The sequence below is a fragment of the Euleptes europaea genome, chromosome 4 (assembly GCF_029931775.1).
Source record: "Euleptes europaea isolate rEulEur1 chromosome 4, rEulEur1.hap1, whole genome shotgun sequence".
NCBI lineage: Eukaryota > Metazoa > Chordata > Lepidosauria > Squamata > Sphaerodactylidae > Euleptes > Euleptes europaea.
Genome location: NC_079315.1, coordinates 40,997,218 through 41,010,187, shown reverse-complemented (window position 1 = coordinate 41,010,187; position 12,970 = coordinate 40,997,218). Strand labels below are relative to the sequence as shown.

At 42.3% G+C, this 12,970-nt stretch overlaps 1 protein-coding gene across 1 annotated transcript in view; it reads right to left on the bottom strand.

The window, feature by feature from the left end:
• The window catches only part of LOC130476168 (multiple PDZ domain protein-like), a 195,463-nt gene that overhangs the window by 17,977 nt on the left and 164,516 nt on the right, over positions 1–12,970 (bottom strand). Inside the window, exons 33-42 of the mRNA XM_056848044.1 lie at positions 12,777–12,857; positions 10,817–10,906; positions 10,646–10,720; positions 9,713–9,896; positions 7,433–7,578; positions 7,135–7,218; positions 6,781–6,974; positions 4,188–4,335; positions 2,674–2,760; positions 1,136–1,232 (exon numbers count right to left, since the gene is read on the bottom strand). Coding sequence (XP_056704022.1) covers positions 1,136–1,232; positions 2,674–2,760; positions 4,188–4,335; positions 6,781–6,974; positions 7,135–7,218; positions 7,433–7,578; positions 9,713–9,896; positions 10,646–10,720; positions 10,817–10,906; positions 12,777–12,857 — 1,186 coding nt within the window. The remainder of the gene's footprint in view (positions 1–1,135; positions 1,233–2,673; positions 2,761–4,187; positions 4,336–6,780; positions 6,975–7,134; positions 7,219–7,432; positions 7,579–9,712; positions 9,897–10,645; positions 10,721–10,816; positions 10,907–12,776; positions 12,858–12,970) is intronic.

Here is a 12,970-nt window from a genome sequence, read left to right as displayed (position 1 = left end):
CTGTTTTTTAAAAAAAGGAAGAATCACATTAGTATGTTTTTTTCATTTCAGTTCTTAATTATTCATGTAGATCAAACTATATAATTTCAAAATTAAACAGTCCAGTGGCACCTTGAAGAATTTATAGCAGCAGAGTGGTAAGCTGCAGTACTGCAGTCAAAGCTCTGCTCACATCCTGAGTTCGATCCCGACGGAAGTCGGTTCCAGGTACCTGGCTCAAGGTTGACTCAGCTTTCCATCCTTCCGAGGTCGGTAAAATGAGTACCCAGCTTGCTGGGGGTAAAATGTAGATGACTGGGGAAGGCAATGGTAAACCACCCCATAAACATAGTATGCCTAGTAAATGTCGGGATGTGATGTCACCCCATGAGTCAGTAATGACCCAGCGCTTACACAAGGGACTACCTTTACCTTTAAGCTTTTGTGAGTCAGAGCTTGCTTCATCAGATGCACTGAAATGTGCATCCTTTAAGAAGATGCTTTTGTATTAAAAGCGACAGCTTTATGCATCAGATGTAGTAAACTCTGACCTGCAAAAGCTTATGCTGGAATAAATTTGCTTAACCTTTTAAGTGGCTACTGGACTCTTGCTAATATTTTCAAGTGCTGGAAAAACATTACAGCAGATTAAAAAATCTTGTAGTAAGATTCTGGACAGTTGGTAATTCTATTTCAAAAATGGATAAGGTCAGTTCTGAAAAGTTCAGTATGATGTCTGTTTCCCTCTGTGTTAACCATGATTTAAGGACATTGGTAATTGTCACAAAAAGAGGATCGTTTGGGCAGCAGGAATTCCTAGACAGCTTAGAAAACACTTGGAAATGGCATTGATAGCCTATTGCATACACACCCATTTTTTGTATTCCACCACAGTGTCTTGCAGTGCAATGCTAAGAAGAGTTATACCCTTCTAAACCCACAGACTTCAATGGATTTAGAAAGCTTTGGGAGTTGCAACTCCTCTTAGGACTGAATTGCTGGCCTACAAGCTTTGCAGGTGCGTTTGAAATTGACCTGGGGTTTGTATTGCTTCAAATGATACTCTTGAAAAGCCACAAATTTCCCCACCCCACCCCAATTTATTTAATAAAACATAGGCACAACTTTTAGTTATAAAATAGCAACTGAAACTTACATAAATTCTTCTTCAGAGTGCTTTCATAACTTTCACATGGGTTGGATCCAGAACCTGGAAAACTGAATGAGGAGAGGCTGCCACTTCCCTCACTGACCTTAAAAGGATGCATAAAGGAGAATTACTCCAAGTCCTTGAGCTTTATTTCAAAGTCATCTACATCTCAAGGATCACCCCAAATGGCATTGCAAAAGAACTTGCCTGCATTTCCAAGCACTGTTATAGCCTTTGGTGTATTAGAACAATAAGACTAAGAACTCAGCAAACTGACTGGTGGAAAAATACTACACACCCATACAAAGAAGTGGCTTAAAAAAACCTAATAAATGAACTTGTAACAGTGAGATAAAGCATTCTTTCCATAACTTGGAGGGCAATCCTAAGCAGATCTACTCAGAAGTAAGTCCCATTTTATGCAATGGAACCAGTGAGAGCCAGTGTGGTGTAATATTTAAGCGTGTCAGTCTAGTAACTGGGAGACCCAGGTTCAAATCCCCACACATGCCGTGGAAGCTCCCTGGGTGACCTTGGGCCAGTCACTATCTCTCACCCTAATCTACCCCTACGCCGTTCAACAAAAAAAAGCCGTTTCGCTGCTTTTTTTTGTTTAGCTGGGGCTTTTCGCCCCATTGAAAACAGCGAGGCTGCACCTGCAAAATAGCAGGGCCAGGAACGCTGTTCCTGCTGCCGGAGCAAGTGGCCTAAAGGGAGTAGGAAGCTGCCTAACCGGCGGCTCCTCCCCCTGCCCAGCCCCCAGAATGTCTCCCTGTGCCAGTGCGGCCTCTCTACTCTGTTGCCGGCGCCACAGAGAGGCCGCGCTGGTGGAGTAGAGAGGCACTTGGGCGCGGCACTTGGGCGCCGGCGGAGCCACCTTCCCCGCCGGCATAAGTGCATGTAATCTCGTGATTACACACACTTACGCCGGCGGCGGGGTCAGTCCGCCTCCTAAGAGGTTTTGCCCCCCCCCTCAGGAATGGGTTGTAAGAGGATGAGCAAGTCAGTCCCCTATACAAACTGACCCAGTAAGCATACAAGCCTCTTATGTGTAGAACTCATTATGCAGGAGGACTGCTGATTGCAAAAGGAGGGGGCTTGTATGCTTACTGGGTCAGTTTGACTCCTAAGCACAGAATTGTCCATGTAGGAGGGCATAGGAAGGATGTGACTGAGAACTGGACCATCCTCTAAATGTTATTTGTGACAGCAAAACTCACACACACAAACATCACTAGACATTTTCATTATTTTGGTCGATGTACCTTGCCTGTTAGCCTTGTCCTGTGATGAGCATGGCCATTTACTATACAATATCTTTACGGATCCAAGCCATTACAAACATAAACTAGGATAAACCCAACAGGAAAATCAGTATATGAAACAAATGTTTTTAACATGTTCTTGGCCTTGGGTTTTATTCTTTTCTGATAAGGCAGCAGCAAAATCACTGCTGCTGCAAATTCAGTTCCCTTTTATTCACTTATATAATTTAACGGCGCTTGTAATGGTTCCAAATGAAGCCATTGCAAGCAGTTACAAACCTGGCTGCTCTGAGACGTTCTCCTCTCCGAATGGAACGGGCCTGCCTTTATTCTTCCAACTTCTAGTCTGACTGTACCTAATGAGCACTAGAGAGCAGGCATTATTTATAAGACACAGATTCCTTAACCTAGGATCATTAAAGGCATCTGTTAGATAATGGCAAGATTAAGACCTGGTTCAGGAAACCACCAGCCAGTAATTCTGAATGTACTGGATACTGTGTGCATGAATTCTAAAAGCTCAAAGGAAAGTGATGATTTCACTTTCTCCATGTCTGCCAGTTGGGCACATGGACATGGAAAGAAACATCTACAGTAGTAAGTTTGTAGTTAGCTGAATTTCACACTATGAACCACTGGCAGACTGACACCCGGGAGCACTCTGTGGAAGGTGCCAGTGGGCAGAAACTGCGGGGACAGCAGCACTTTGTGCAGGCAAAGATGGCCCCGCAAAAGGGTGCGAGCGTGCGGTGGCCACATCCTTGCGTCTTGTGTGGATGACTGCCCTGTGCAGGTGAAAGCGCTCCAGTCCCTCCCTGTGCACTAGCCAGAGGGTCCTGACACTCTCCCTGTACTTGCGGTCCTGGCAAGGCTGCTGGCGGGCGCGAGGCATCCCCAATGCTGCAGTCGCCAGCAGGTGAAGCCCTTGCGGCCGCTGCACGGTTGCCCCAGATAACAGGGGACACAGGAAGCACAGCAATAGGGCTCCTGCCGGCTCCGCATGAGCTTCTCTGGCAGTCCCGAGAAGGGAGAGTGTGGTGCTTGGGTGCAACTACAGGTCGGGGTGCTGTCCCGGGGTGCAAACTCCTGCAAGACAGTGCCCCATATTCCCACCACAGTGGTCCTTCTTAGTGCCACAACTCCAGATCCCTCCCCGCAGCTACCCTGGTCATCCTCTCCCAGCTGGGGCCCACCCCCGCCCTTCCAGCTCCCAGCTGGGGCCCACCCCCGCCCTTCCAGCCCCCAGAGAGGGACATCTGTTGTGTCTTGAGTGATCCCAGTGTACATACCTCCACTCACAGTGCAATCCTATGAAAAGTCTAAGGCCACTGAAGTCAATGTACTTTGACCAGAGTAACTCTGCATAGATTATACTCTTAACATAACTGTTGTCCTATCCAGAGTATCACAAGCACAATTCCAAGACTGTTTGTTCATCCCCAGCCATGGTGGGGGGACAATTTAACGCACACCCATCACTTAAAAAGACTAACAATGGTTGGCAGAAACAAGAAAACACAGTAGCATTCTTCCATGTTGGTTGTGCAATAATACTATGAACACTTTTAATGTACGACATGGGAAATCCAAATGTGGTCACGTTAAATGTAACAAAAGAACAAAACGTTCTCCGGTTGAAGAAAATCTCAGTAGTAGTGCTTTGGTGTATCTCTATAATGACCTGAAGTAATGCAACTTGAATGAAGCAAGGGGAGGGAAGGTTCAAGCAACAGAGAATCTAGTTCCATCTCTGAATTAATGCAGTATGGTTTTATCCATAATTCTACTATTACCTTTAACAAAGCAGCAACAGCTTCCTGATTAGCATTTCGAACATCTTCTCCATTCACCATTAATATCTGGTCTCCTTGCATCAATCTCCCATCCAAGTCTGCTATTCCTTCCTTGACAATGTCTGACACAAACACTCCAGTGTCATTTCTGGAAACATAACATTGATGTATATTAAGCATATATCAGTGTATTAATTACATATCTACTTGGTTAAGAATGAGGTTTTTTTAATCTAGTAAAATTGTGCTAGTTCCATGATATTCTAACTCTCTTCTTGATCTTGTAACCACACACACAACCTAACAGGACAGCTTCTCATATGCAGAGGCAAAGGTGACAATACCATAAACAGAATTACTCCATCTTTCAAATATCTGCACCGCCATAAAGGCTAGATTAAGACCAACACTGTGCTGAATGTAATGGGTTGTGTGGTTTAAAAGGCCTTGACAAGCTTGAGTATGTTCACATTTTCAAATCTAAAAAAACAAAATCCTCCTTTTAAGAAGCTTGCACTATTCCCAATCCAGGATCAACAACTATGTATTATTTTACATAATAATTTGGTATGGGGAGGGAAGGCAGCATGGTATAGTCTGATCTTGTCAGATCTTGGAAGCTAAGCAAGGTCAGTACTTGTAAGGGAGACCACCAAGGAAGACTCTTTAGAGGAAGGCAATGGTAAACCAACTCTGCTCCTCAATTGCCTTGAAAGCCCCACCAGGGGTCGCCATAAGTCAGCTGCAACTGAACAGCACTTTACACACACACACACACAATTTGGTATGGGGTAGCAATGGAAGGAAAATTCTGTGAGGATACTGTGATTGCCTTGCAGTACTTCACCATCAGTTTCTAACAGGCAGTGGTTTTCATACAGCTAGACGAGCATTTCCCCTCTCATTGAATCATAGCAATGCAGCCAGAGAATGAATAACCCTTTCAGACTATTAGCATTTAAAATATCTTCTTCATTCACCATGAAAACCATTGGGTTGGATCCAAAGGTTCTCTTCTGCCAATGTAACAGCCCTTATGCTAGTGGAAAGGCATTTCTGTTGGCAGAGGAGGGAGAGGTGATGTTTGTTGTTTCCTAGGGTAGGCTTGCACTTCACCCACACACTGCTAATGCGGGTCTCTAAAGGCCCAGGAACAGAATTTGGGAGAGCTCAATAGGTTGCAGTGGGAGGTGAGAGATTCCCATTCTGCAAGCTTTTCTCAATTTGCAGTATTCTGGATCAATCCGTTTACTTTTAAAAATTACACAATAATAATAGCACCAGAGAAGGGGGAAGGTGTCAAGCTGTGTTGCTGTTAATGCTGCAGGTATTAAATACGGGTTAAGTAGCCCCTATCCGTGCATCCAAAATCCGAACTGACCCAAAATTTGGACCTTTGGAGCTGACATGCAGGCAGATTCCTGCCACCAGGCGTCTCCAAAGTCGAGAGAAGCTGGGTGGCGGGGATCTCACTTTCGCTTCCCAGCCGCAGTCAAACTCCACTAAGGCTTCAAGGAAGTCCTGCTTCTCCAGTCATACAAAAGAAAAAAGATCCTCACTTTTCTTGCAGCCTGTTTGCAACAGAAAAGCTAGCATTTATAGCCTACCCAAATGTAATAACATTTCCTTATCCCTTTTATCATCTCAGTAATCCTGTTTGGTGGCAAATCCTGAAAGGGTAACAATGTTAATAAATGAGAAGTAGTACTGTGGCAATTTATGCCAAAATTGATCTATTAATGGGACCACAAAAAGCATCACTGGCAACAAAATCCTCCTCTGCTGAATTTCTCTCCGGATTTGGAGCACCCATACTACTAGAAACATTTCCAGGTGTGTGTCTCGTAATGCTGGAATCCAGATTTCATTTGGAGTTATACTTCAGGAATGCATACAATGAAAAAAGTAACTTTAAAAATCCAACCAAAGCTGATATTAGTGATTTTTTGTCACATTTTTAAGTTGCAAGCGCACTTGGCTGCAACACAAAAACTGATTTTTAAAACTTATTTTAAATTAGAAACTAAAAGAACAGAAAATAAAAATAGGTTGAAATAATTTTTTATTTTTATGTTGCATTAAAAAGCATAAGAACAAAACAAAAAATAGTTTTTAAAGCCTTGAAGAGTTTTATTTTCATGCTGTTTTTATGGCACTGGAACTCTGCGAAAAGGCAACAAATATATACATTTTCTTTCAAGGAATCCAGTTTTTAAAGCCAGATTTATAAATCTGAAATTCTGTTTTGCACAAAATTCTCTGTTGTCATTGGAAGATAATGATAGGGGACCCCCCAAAATATAATGGAACCATGGAATAACAAAGGAGAGGAACTGAGAGGATCCACACATCCCTCCTCATATTCCAAGTCCACAAATGGGGCAGCGAATTCCCCTTTGAGGAAGTAGGATTTAAAGCTAGGTCAAAATCCAATTCTTTTCTGCTTTTGATCATGGTGGAGACCTAACATGCACAGATCCAAGGAAAATGATTCTTGTTTTGCCTTCTGGTCTCATGCAACCACATCCTTCGACTCTGGCAGGAACTTAAACGTCAAAGCCATAACACAGGATCAAAAGCTCTATGTACCTACCTTTTCCCAACAATACTTAAACCAAGACCTTTGCCTGGCTTCTTTTGTAGCTCTATGCTAAGCACGTCATACATGTCTTCTTCCTTATACTGAGCTTCGTCCCTGTAAACAGTTAGTTGGACTTTTTGAGGTGTCTGTCTGAGAACATTTATGGCTTCATCATGTGTTGCATTCCTTAGGTCAATTCCATTCACCTGGAATGTAATCAGATGTCAGAACTGGGCACCTTTTCTGAATTCAAGAGAACAGACAGCATGTATTTAATTCAACCTTCCCCACTCTTCCTCCAACCACTTTAAATATAGAAGAATGCATGCAATTCAAGGATGTATCATATAATATGCAAAGTTATACCTCCAAGATCTGATCACCAGCCCAGAGTCTTCCATCTTTTGATGCTGCACCTTCTTCATACACTTCATGAATAATAATTGCTCCCTGTATTTAAAGCAAAAATAAACCCCAATGAACATTCATGGAACTTCTGACACATTGCTCCAACTATCCTATAAACAAAACAGAACAGGAATCTTGTGGCACCTTAAAAGAATAACAAAAAAGAGTTCTTGGCATTCCAGCCTAAGTGGGATTCTTTTCATGTTAGAATTAGCTTGGTATAGTCTAACAATTTTGAAATCCTGTTGTTACAAACCAGCAAAGTGTCAGCTCCTCCCACAATGCTCAAGCCAAGACCTGTACGTCCCTTGGAGATATCAATTGTAGTTTCACAGCCTGGGATAATTGGGCAAGTAGCTGGGTCAGAGGCCAATGTGGCTGGAGTTGAGGACCTGCTTGTATCTAAAAACAAATCAAAAAGCAAATTAACAGCCTAGTTAAAAGAATTCACTATACGATACATTTTATGATACTAATTTGAAGGACTGCTGACAACATTAAGAAATATTGTATCCAAGTTATAAACATTTCAGGAGCTTGCCATACTTGTTTTGTAAAAACTGGAGAAGGGAAAAAAATAACCTTACTGATACAAGGTAACATTTATATGTGTAGCAGAAAAACATCAGTTACGCTAATTTGCTACAACAAATGCCTTCTCTCTGTCTTCCAAGTTCGGGATGAACCGAAGGCAAAAACCGCGGGAGATTCCCGAAGCCTAACTAAGCAGCTTTGGGGAAACGCTGATTAAATTCGGCTAGTTCGGGGGAATCCCCCACGCCTTCCTGCTTCCTTTGATTCAATTGAGTTAAGTTCTTTCTGCTGGCCAGGTCAGAAGTTTAAATCGTAAATTGCCCTCGAGGGGAGCTTTCTTTGTTTCAAAATTGAAACAAAGAAAGCTCCCCTCTAGGGCAATTTACAATTTGAACTTCTGACCTGGCCAGCAGAAAGAACTTAATTCCCCAGTGTCTGTGTTCCTTCCATTTTGCTGCTGCCGCGATTCTAAACTGACCAACCTGCTGAATTGGAATCAGATCTATCCAACTGGATTGTAATTCTCTGACTGCCTGATTCCTGTGGAAGAGAAGAGAAGACATCCACAGTTTGACCCTATTATTTATTTCACTTTATTTGAGGCTTTTCTTTATAACTTTATTCCTGGGGGGGGGGGAGCAGATTCTGCTGTATTGATTTGGGGCAAGCACCAGGCTTCTGCCTGCCTGGCCCGCTTTATTTGAAAGTTGGTGTTTGGGTTGGTGTTCTGTGATTTCTGGCCTATAGTGCTGTTCCCAGCTTCGGCTTTCTAATTCCTGCTGTGGCTTGGAGTTGGCATAGGCCTAAACGTGGCCTGGCCTGTGTTTCTTTATTTGAAAGTTGGTTTTTGGGTTGGTGTTCTGTGATTTCTGGCCTGTGCTGCTGTTCCCAACTTTGGCTTTCTAATTCCTGCTGTGGCCTGGAGTTTACTGACTGAGTCTCTGTTAAGCTTGGCCTGGCCCTCTGTGCTCTGTATTTTTTTTAATTATTATCTGATAAGATTGGTTGGATTCTGCCTGGTTTCTGGCTGAGTGAGGTGACTTCACTGACCAGGGTTTTTTGTTAACAGTCTCAGCTCCATAGACTTCTCAGTGTGCTTGTGCTTGTTGGTTGTTCTGCTTCTAGATAGCTGCCTTGTTTGTGATGTTGTCTGGTGTTTAACTTTGTGTAAGGCTGCATTAGTTGTTAGGTAGGGTAGAAGAAAATGGGCTAGGAAAGTTTGAGGCTATGGTAGTTGTTTTTTCACAGGTCTTGGGCGGGGGGGGGGCTTTTTGGAGGTAGCGGCCCCAAATTTTCAAGGTAGCTTGAAGGGACTCTCCTTGCAAGAACCCCCAGGTTTGGTGAGGATTGGGTCAGAGATTCTGCAGTTATGGGGTCTGGAAGGGGGCGACCCCATTTCCTCATTAGAAAGCATTGGAGCCGGCTCCAATGCTTTCTAATCAGGGAAAGGGGTTGCCCCCTTCTGCACCCCATAACTCCAGACCCCCTGACCCAATCGTCACCAAACTTGGGGGTTCTTGCAAGGAGAGTCCCTTCAAGCTACCCTCAAAAAATTTGGGGCCTCTACCTTAAAAAATCCCCTCCAGAGCCGCAGAAAGCCGCGAATGTGTTTAAATGGCCGAATTATTCGGGAATTCCGAATTTAAACCCAAATTCCTACCTATACCAATCTAGGGGAATTCGGGATTTGAGATTTCCCAAATAAAAAAAGGCCATTTAAACCCGAATCCGAATTGAACTGAATTTTTTTTTCAACAGCCCTACAGCATTCCCCTCCAAGCCAAGAACAGGAGTGTTGCGTAGTGTTGTATGTCAGAAGACTGACTGGAGCCCTCAACAGGAGTACTCCTATTAGGAGCTGGGATGCACATTGCAACATTTTATTATGGAACTTGTAATTTTAGAATATGTAGCTCTTCCTAGAAGAGTTTTGACTAATTCAGCATTTGTATTCTTCATTTAATTGTGTTTGTGAGTTCAGAGATAACTGGAAGCTGCTTACTTTTAACTGATTCTGGTTCTGGTGAATCAGAAGTTGGAATGCTTGCTGGTTGTTGGATAAGTCTCTCACCCAAATCAGTGTGGTAAATCGGTGTTTGTGGCTTGGCAGCTGGCTGACTCTCCTCTTCTACTGAATTGATTGTAAGTTTCACAGAGGCCTTCGGTGTCTTCAGTAAACTGATAAACTGATGGGGAAAAAGAGACGGCAAACTGTTCAGTCACAACCAATTTGGATTACACTGGCATGTATCCAATCAACCGCAGACTTCTCAGAACTGAACTTTGCTACTCCGTTCACCCCTGAAATCCTCTGAGACCACCTTCCCAGTTTTGTTCCTGGGAGACAGTAGACCCTTAAGATCAGCGCAGAGAGGTGAAGCAGAAGCCCACAGTGGAACTGGGGAATCTTCACCCTCTCTTTGTTAAATGGAAAGAGGTTATATTTTCAGAACTATTGTAGACCTAGAAGAGAGAAGCTTGCAAGTTACGATGAGGGACTGAAAGTTCAGAGGGAAACACAATTGTGCCCACTAGCCACATCCCTGTGTGCGTTTGGTATAACTTGTATACATATATTTGTACACACTTAGATCCTATACATGCAACTGGATGTCCACATTTGCCAGGGTTTTTAAGCCTATGTATGTACACTCTTGTTTACAGGTTGTACCTGTCATGGACCTACTCTACAGATCCCTGTGTTTCTCTGACTCCAGCCGTGCATTCTATACATGCCCATTCCTCTTGGAAGTGAACCTTGGCTCACAAAAGCTCACACTGAAATAAAAGTTGTTAGTCTTTTAGTATTTAAAACAGACTAACATGGCTGTTGAAGGACCTAGCTAAATACCTAAATATAACACTAAACATCTACATATTTAAGTTCTTTGAAGACCCAGGGATGGATCAGCTGTATATTATATTTACTGCTAACCTTTTCTATAGGATATCCCACAACAACTTCATCATCCACTGCCAGGATCTGATCTCCAATCTTAATTCGGCCATCCTAAAATAAAAATAAAGATGTCAAGATTAGCTTTTGTTCCATCTCCACCTGCACTAGCTTTCTCATCATCTTCTTTCCATTGTTCATAAGCCTTACCTTTGCAGCTCCATCATATTCTGTTAAACTTTTGACAACCACGCCATTTATTGTGTCTTCTTCACTGATGGCAATACCTATGCCTTGATCCTAACAAATACCAAACACATCCTCAGTTAGAAAGAACAAACTTAGCAGACCAATGAACACTCTGAATTTTCCATAAATTTACAGTTTTCCACATTACAACAAATACTACACATCAGCAACTTTCCCAAGGCTCTAAAGTTCTTCTAAAGTTTTATCTTGAATCTACATCCGTTTTATCTTGAATCTACATCCTTAAAAGGGTTACTGATTTTACACAATCTAGAAAGTTAAATCTTTGATGCTTCTCTGAATATGGCCTGTATTGGATTCAATTGTCAGTATTCAACAAACAGTATTGGATTCAATTGTCCCTTTCCACTAAGTGACTAATTGCCCTTTGTAGGAAAGAACATTTATTGATATTACTAGATCAATCCAAACATTAAATCTGATGCTGTTCCAGCTAAACATTAAAGAAAGATTCAGTCAAAAGTGTTTTCACTGTAGATTGTCTCAGGTAGAAAGAAAAGTACGAATATATTATATTTGTTTTGTGCTCCCCAAGAAAACACACTGCTAGGGTCAAGGAAGTTCTGGTTAGGAGAAATGGCACCACGACCACAAGGATACTATCTTTATCTTTGCAAATCAGCCAGGTCCAGTGATGATCCTTTATGGGTTACTCTAACTCTTTGGTTGCCCTGATTTCGTATTTCTCTGTGATGCCTTTAGATGTTCTTCAACCAGCACAGAAGCTGCTTTTCTATCAGCAGCTTTGGCACAGCTCTAAAATGTGCAAATGATACAGACCATATGAACAGGGTCTGTTCACATAGCCTCTTCCTATGCCATTTGTCCTGAATCAGGTCCCACTCATCTGCATAGGTGATTTACACATTGTTTCTACCACAGAGGTGCTCCTCATGGGTAAGTGGCTCCTATATAGTGGGGAGAACATTTAAAAGGCATCTGTGAGACAAAATATTCATGGCTGCTTGTCAGAGGATATACAATACGCACAGCTACAATTAAGTGGCAATCATATGCAGAGCCATAATTAAGCTGCAAATTGCACAGCCCTTACTACATAATCTGACAATCCCTGTGAATTTCAACATCAGACATTTTAAAATGACATTTGTAGTCTCAGTGCAGATGAAAGAAAACTGAAATTTATGTTCCATTTCACATGAAAGCTTATAAAACCAGAGACAACATCAGTCAAAATCCTACAAGGTTATAATCTCTTAGACTGGTCTCCAGCCCTTCCCCCTCTTTTTTTCTCTCAGTCATTACACAGCTGTTGTCTCCTACTTCCTCTCCCTTATAATGTTCTATGATTGACATTTTCCCCTATGCTTGAAAAAAAATATAGGAACTATTTTCTGCAAATGTGCAAATTAAGTATCTAGAAGAGGGGGTCCTATGAGGACTCATGGGGAAGAGAAATCTCACCTACCTCACAGGTTCCAACTTGTTAATCCTTTTCCTTTCTTCCCCTCACTCCCTCATCATTCTTCTCCATCTTGCCCCCCACTGCCTCTTCCTCCTCCCATGTTGCCTTTCTTCCCCTCACTGTGCCACCACCTCCTCCACTCCCTGTCATAATCTCTGCCCTTTTCCTTCCCAGCCCACCCTTCTGCTGTCGAAAGCTCCTCCCCTCTACCTGCTGTTGACTTTCTCCTCCACAGTCTGAGGGGCAGGTTCAGAATTATATATAAGATATATGAATTTGTATAGATGGCACTGCCACCTTGGGTTTTCCAGAATGTGCAGAATATGGTTAAAAATGACATCGGGTGTGCAATTTTGGGTTAATTTTTAGGAGGAAAAAGGCACTGCCATGTCATACTACTCAAGTCACAAACAAGAAATCTATTTAGAAACAAATGGACACTGGCACCAACACAGAATATCCATACGGACTTACCTTAGGTAGTTCTATATCCTGAATATTTGTATATAAACTCAAATCTATAGGTAAACTAGAGCACCGAATATTCACTTCATCCTTAAAGAAATAAAATTAAAAATATATAAAAATAAAGACACCGGTTTATGGGAAGACATACTGTGTCCATGTTTAGCATTGTAGAATTACATACTCAATATCTGCTTAAATTC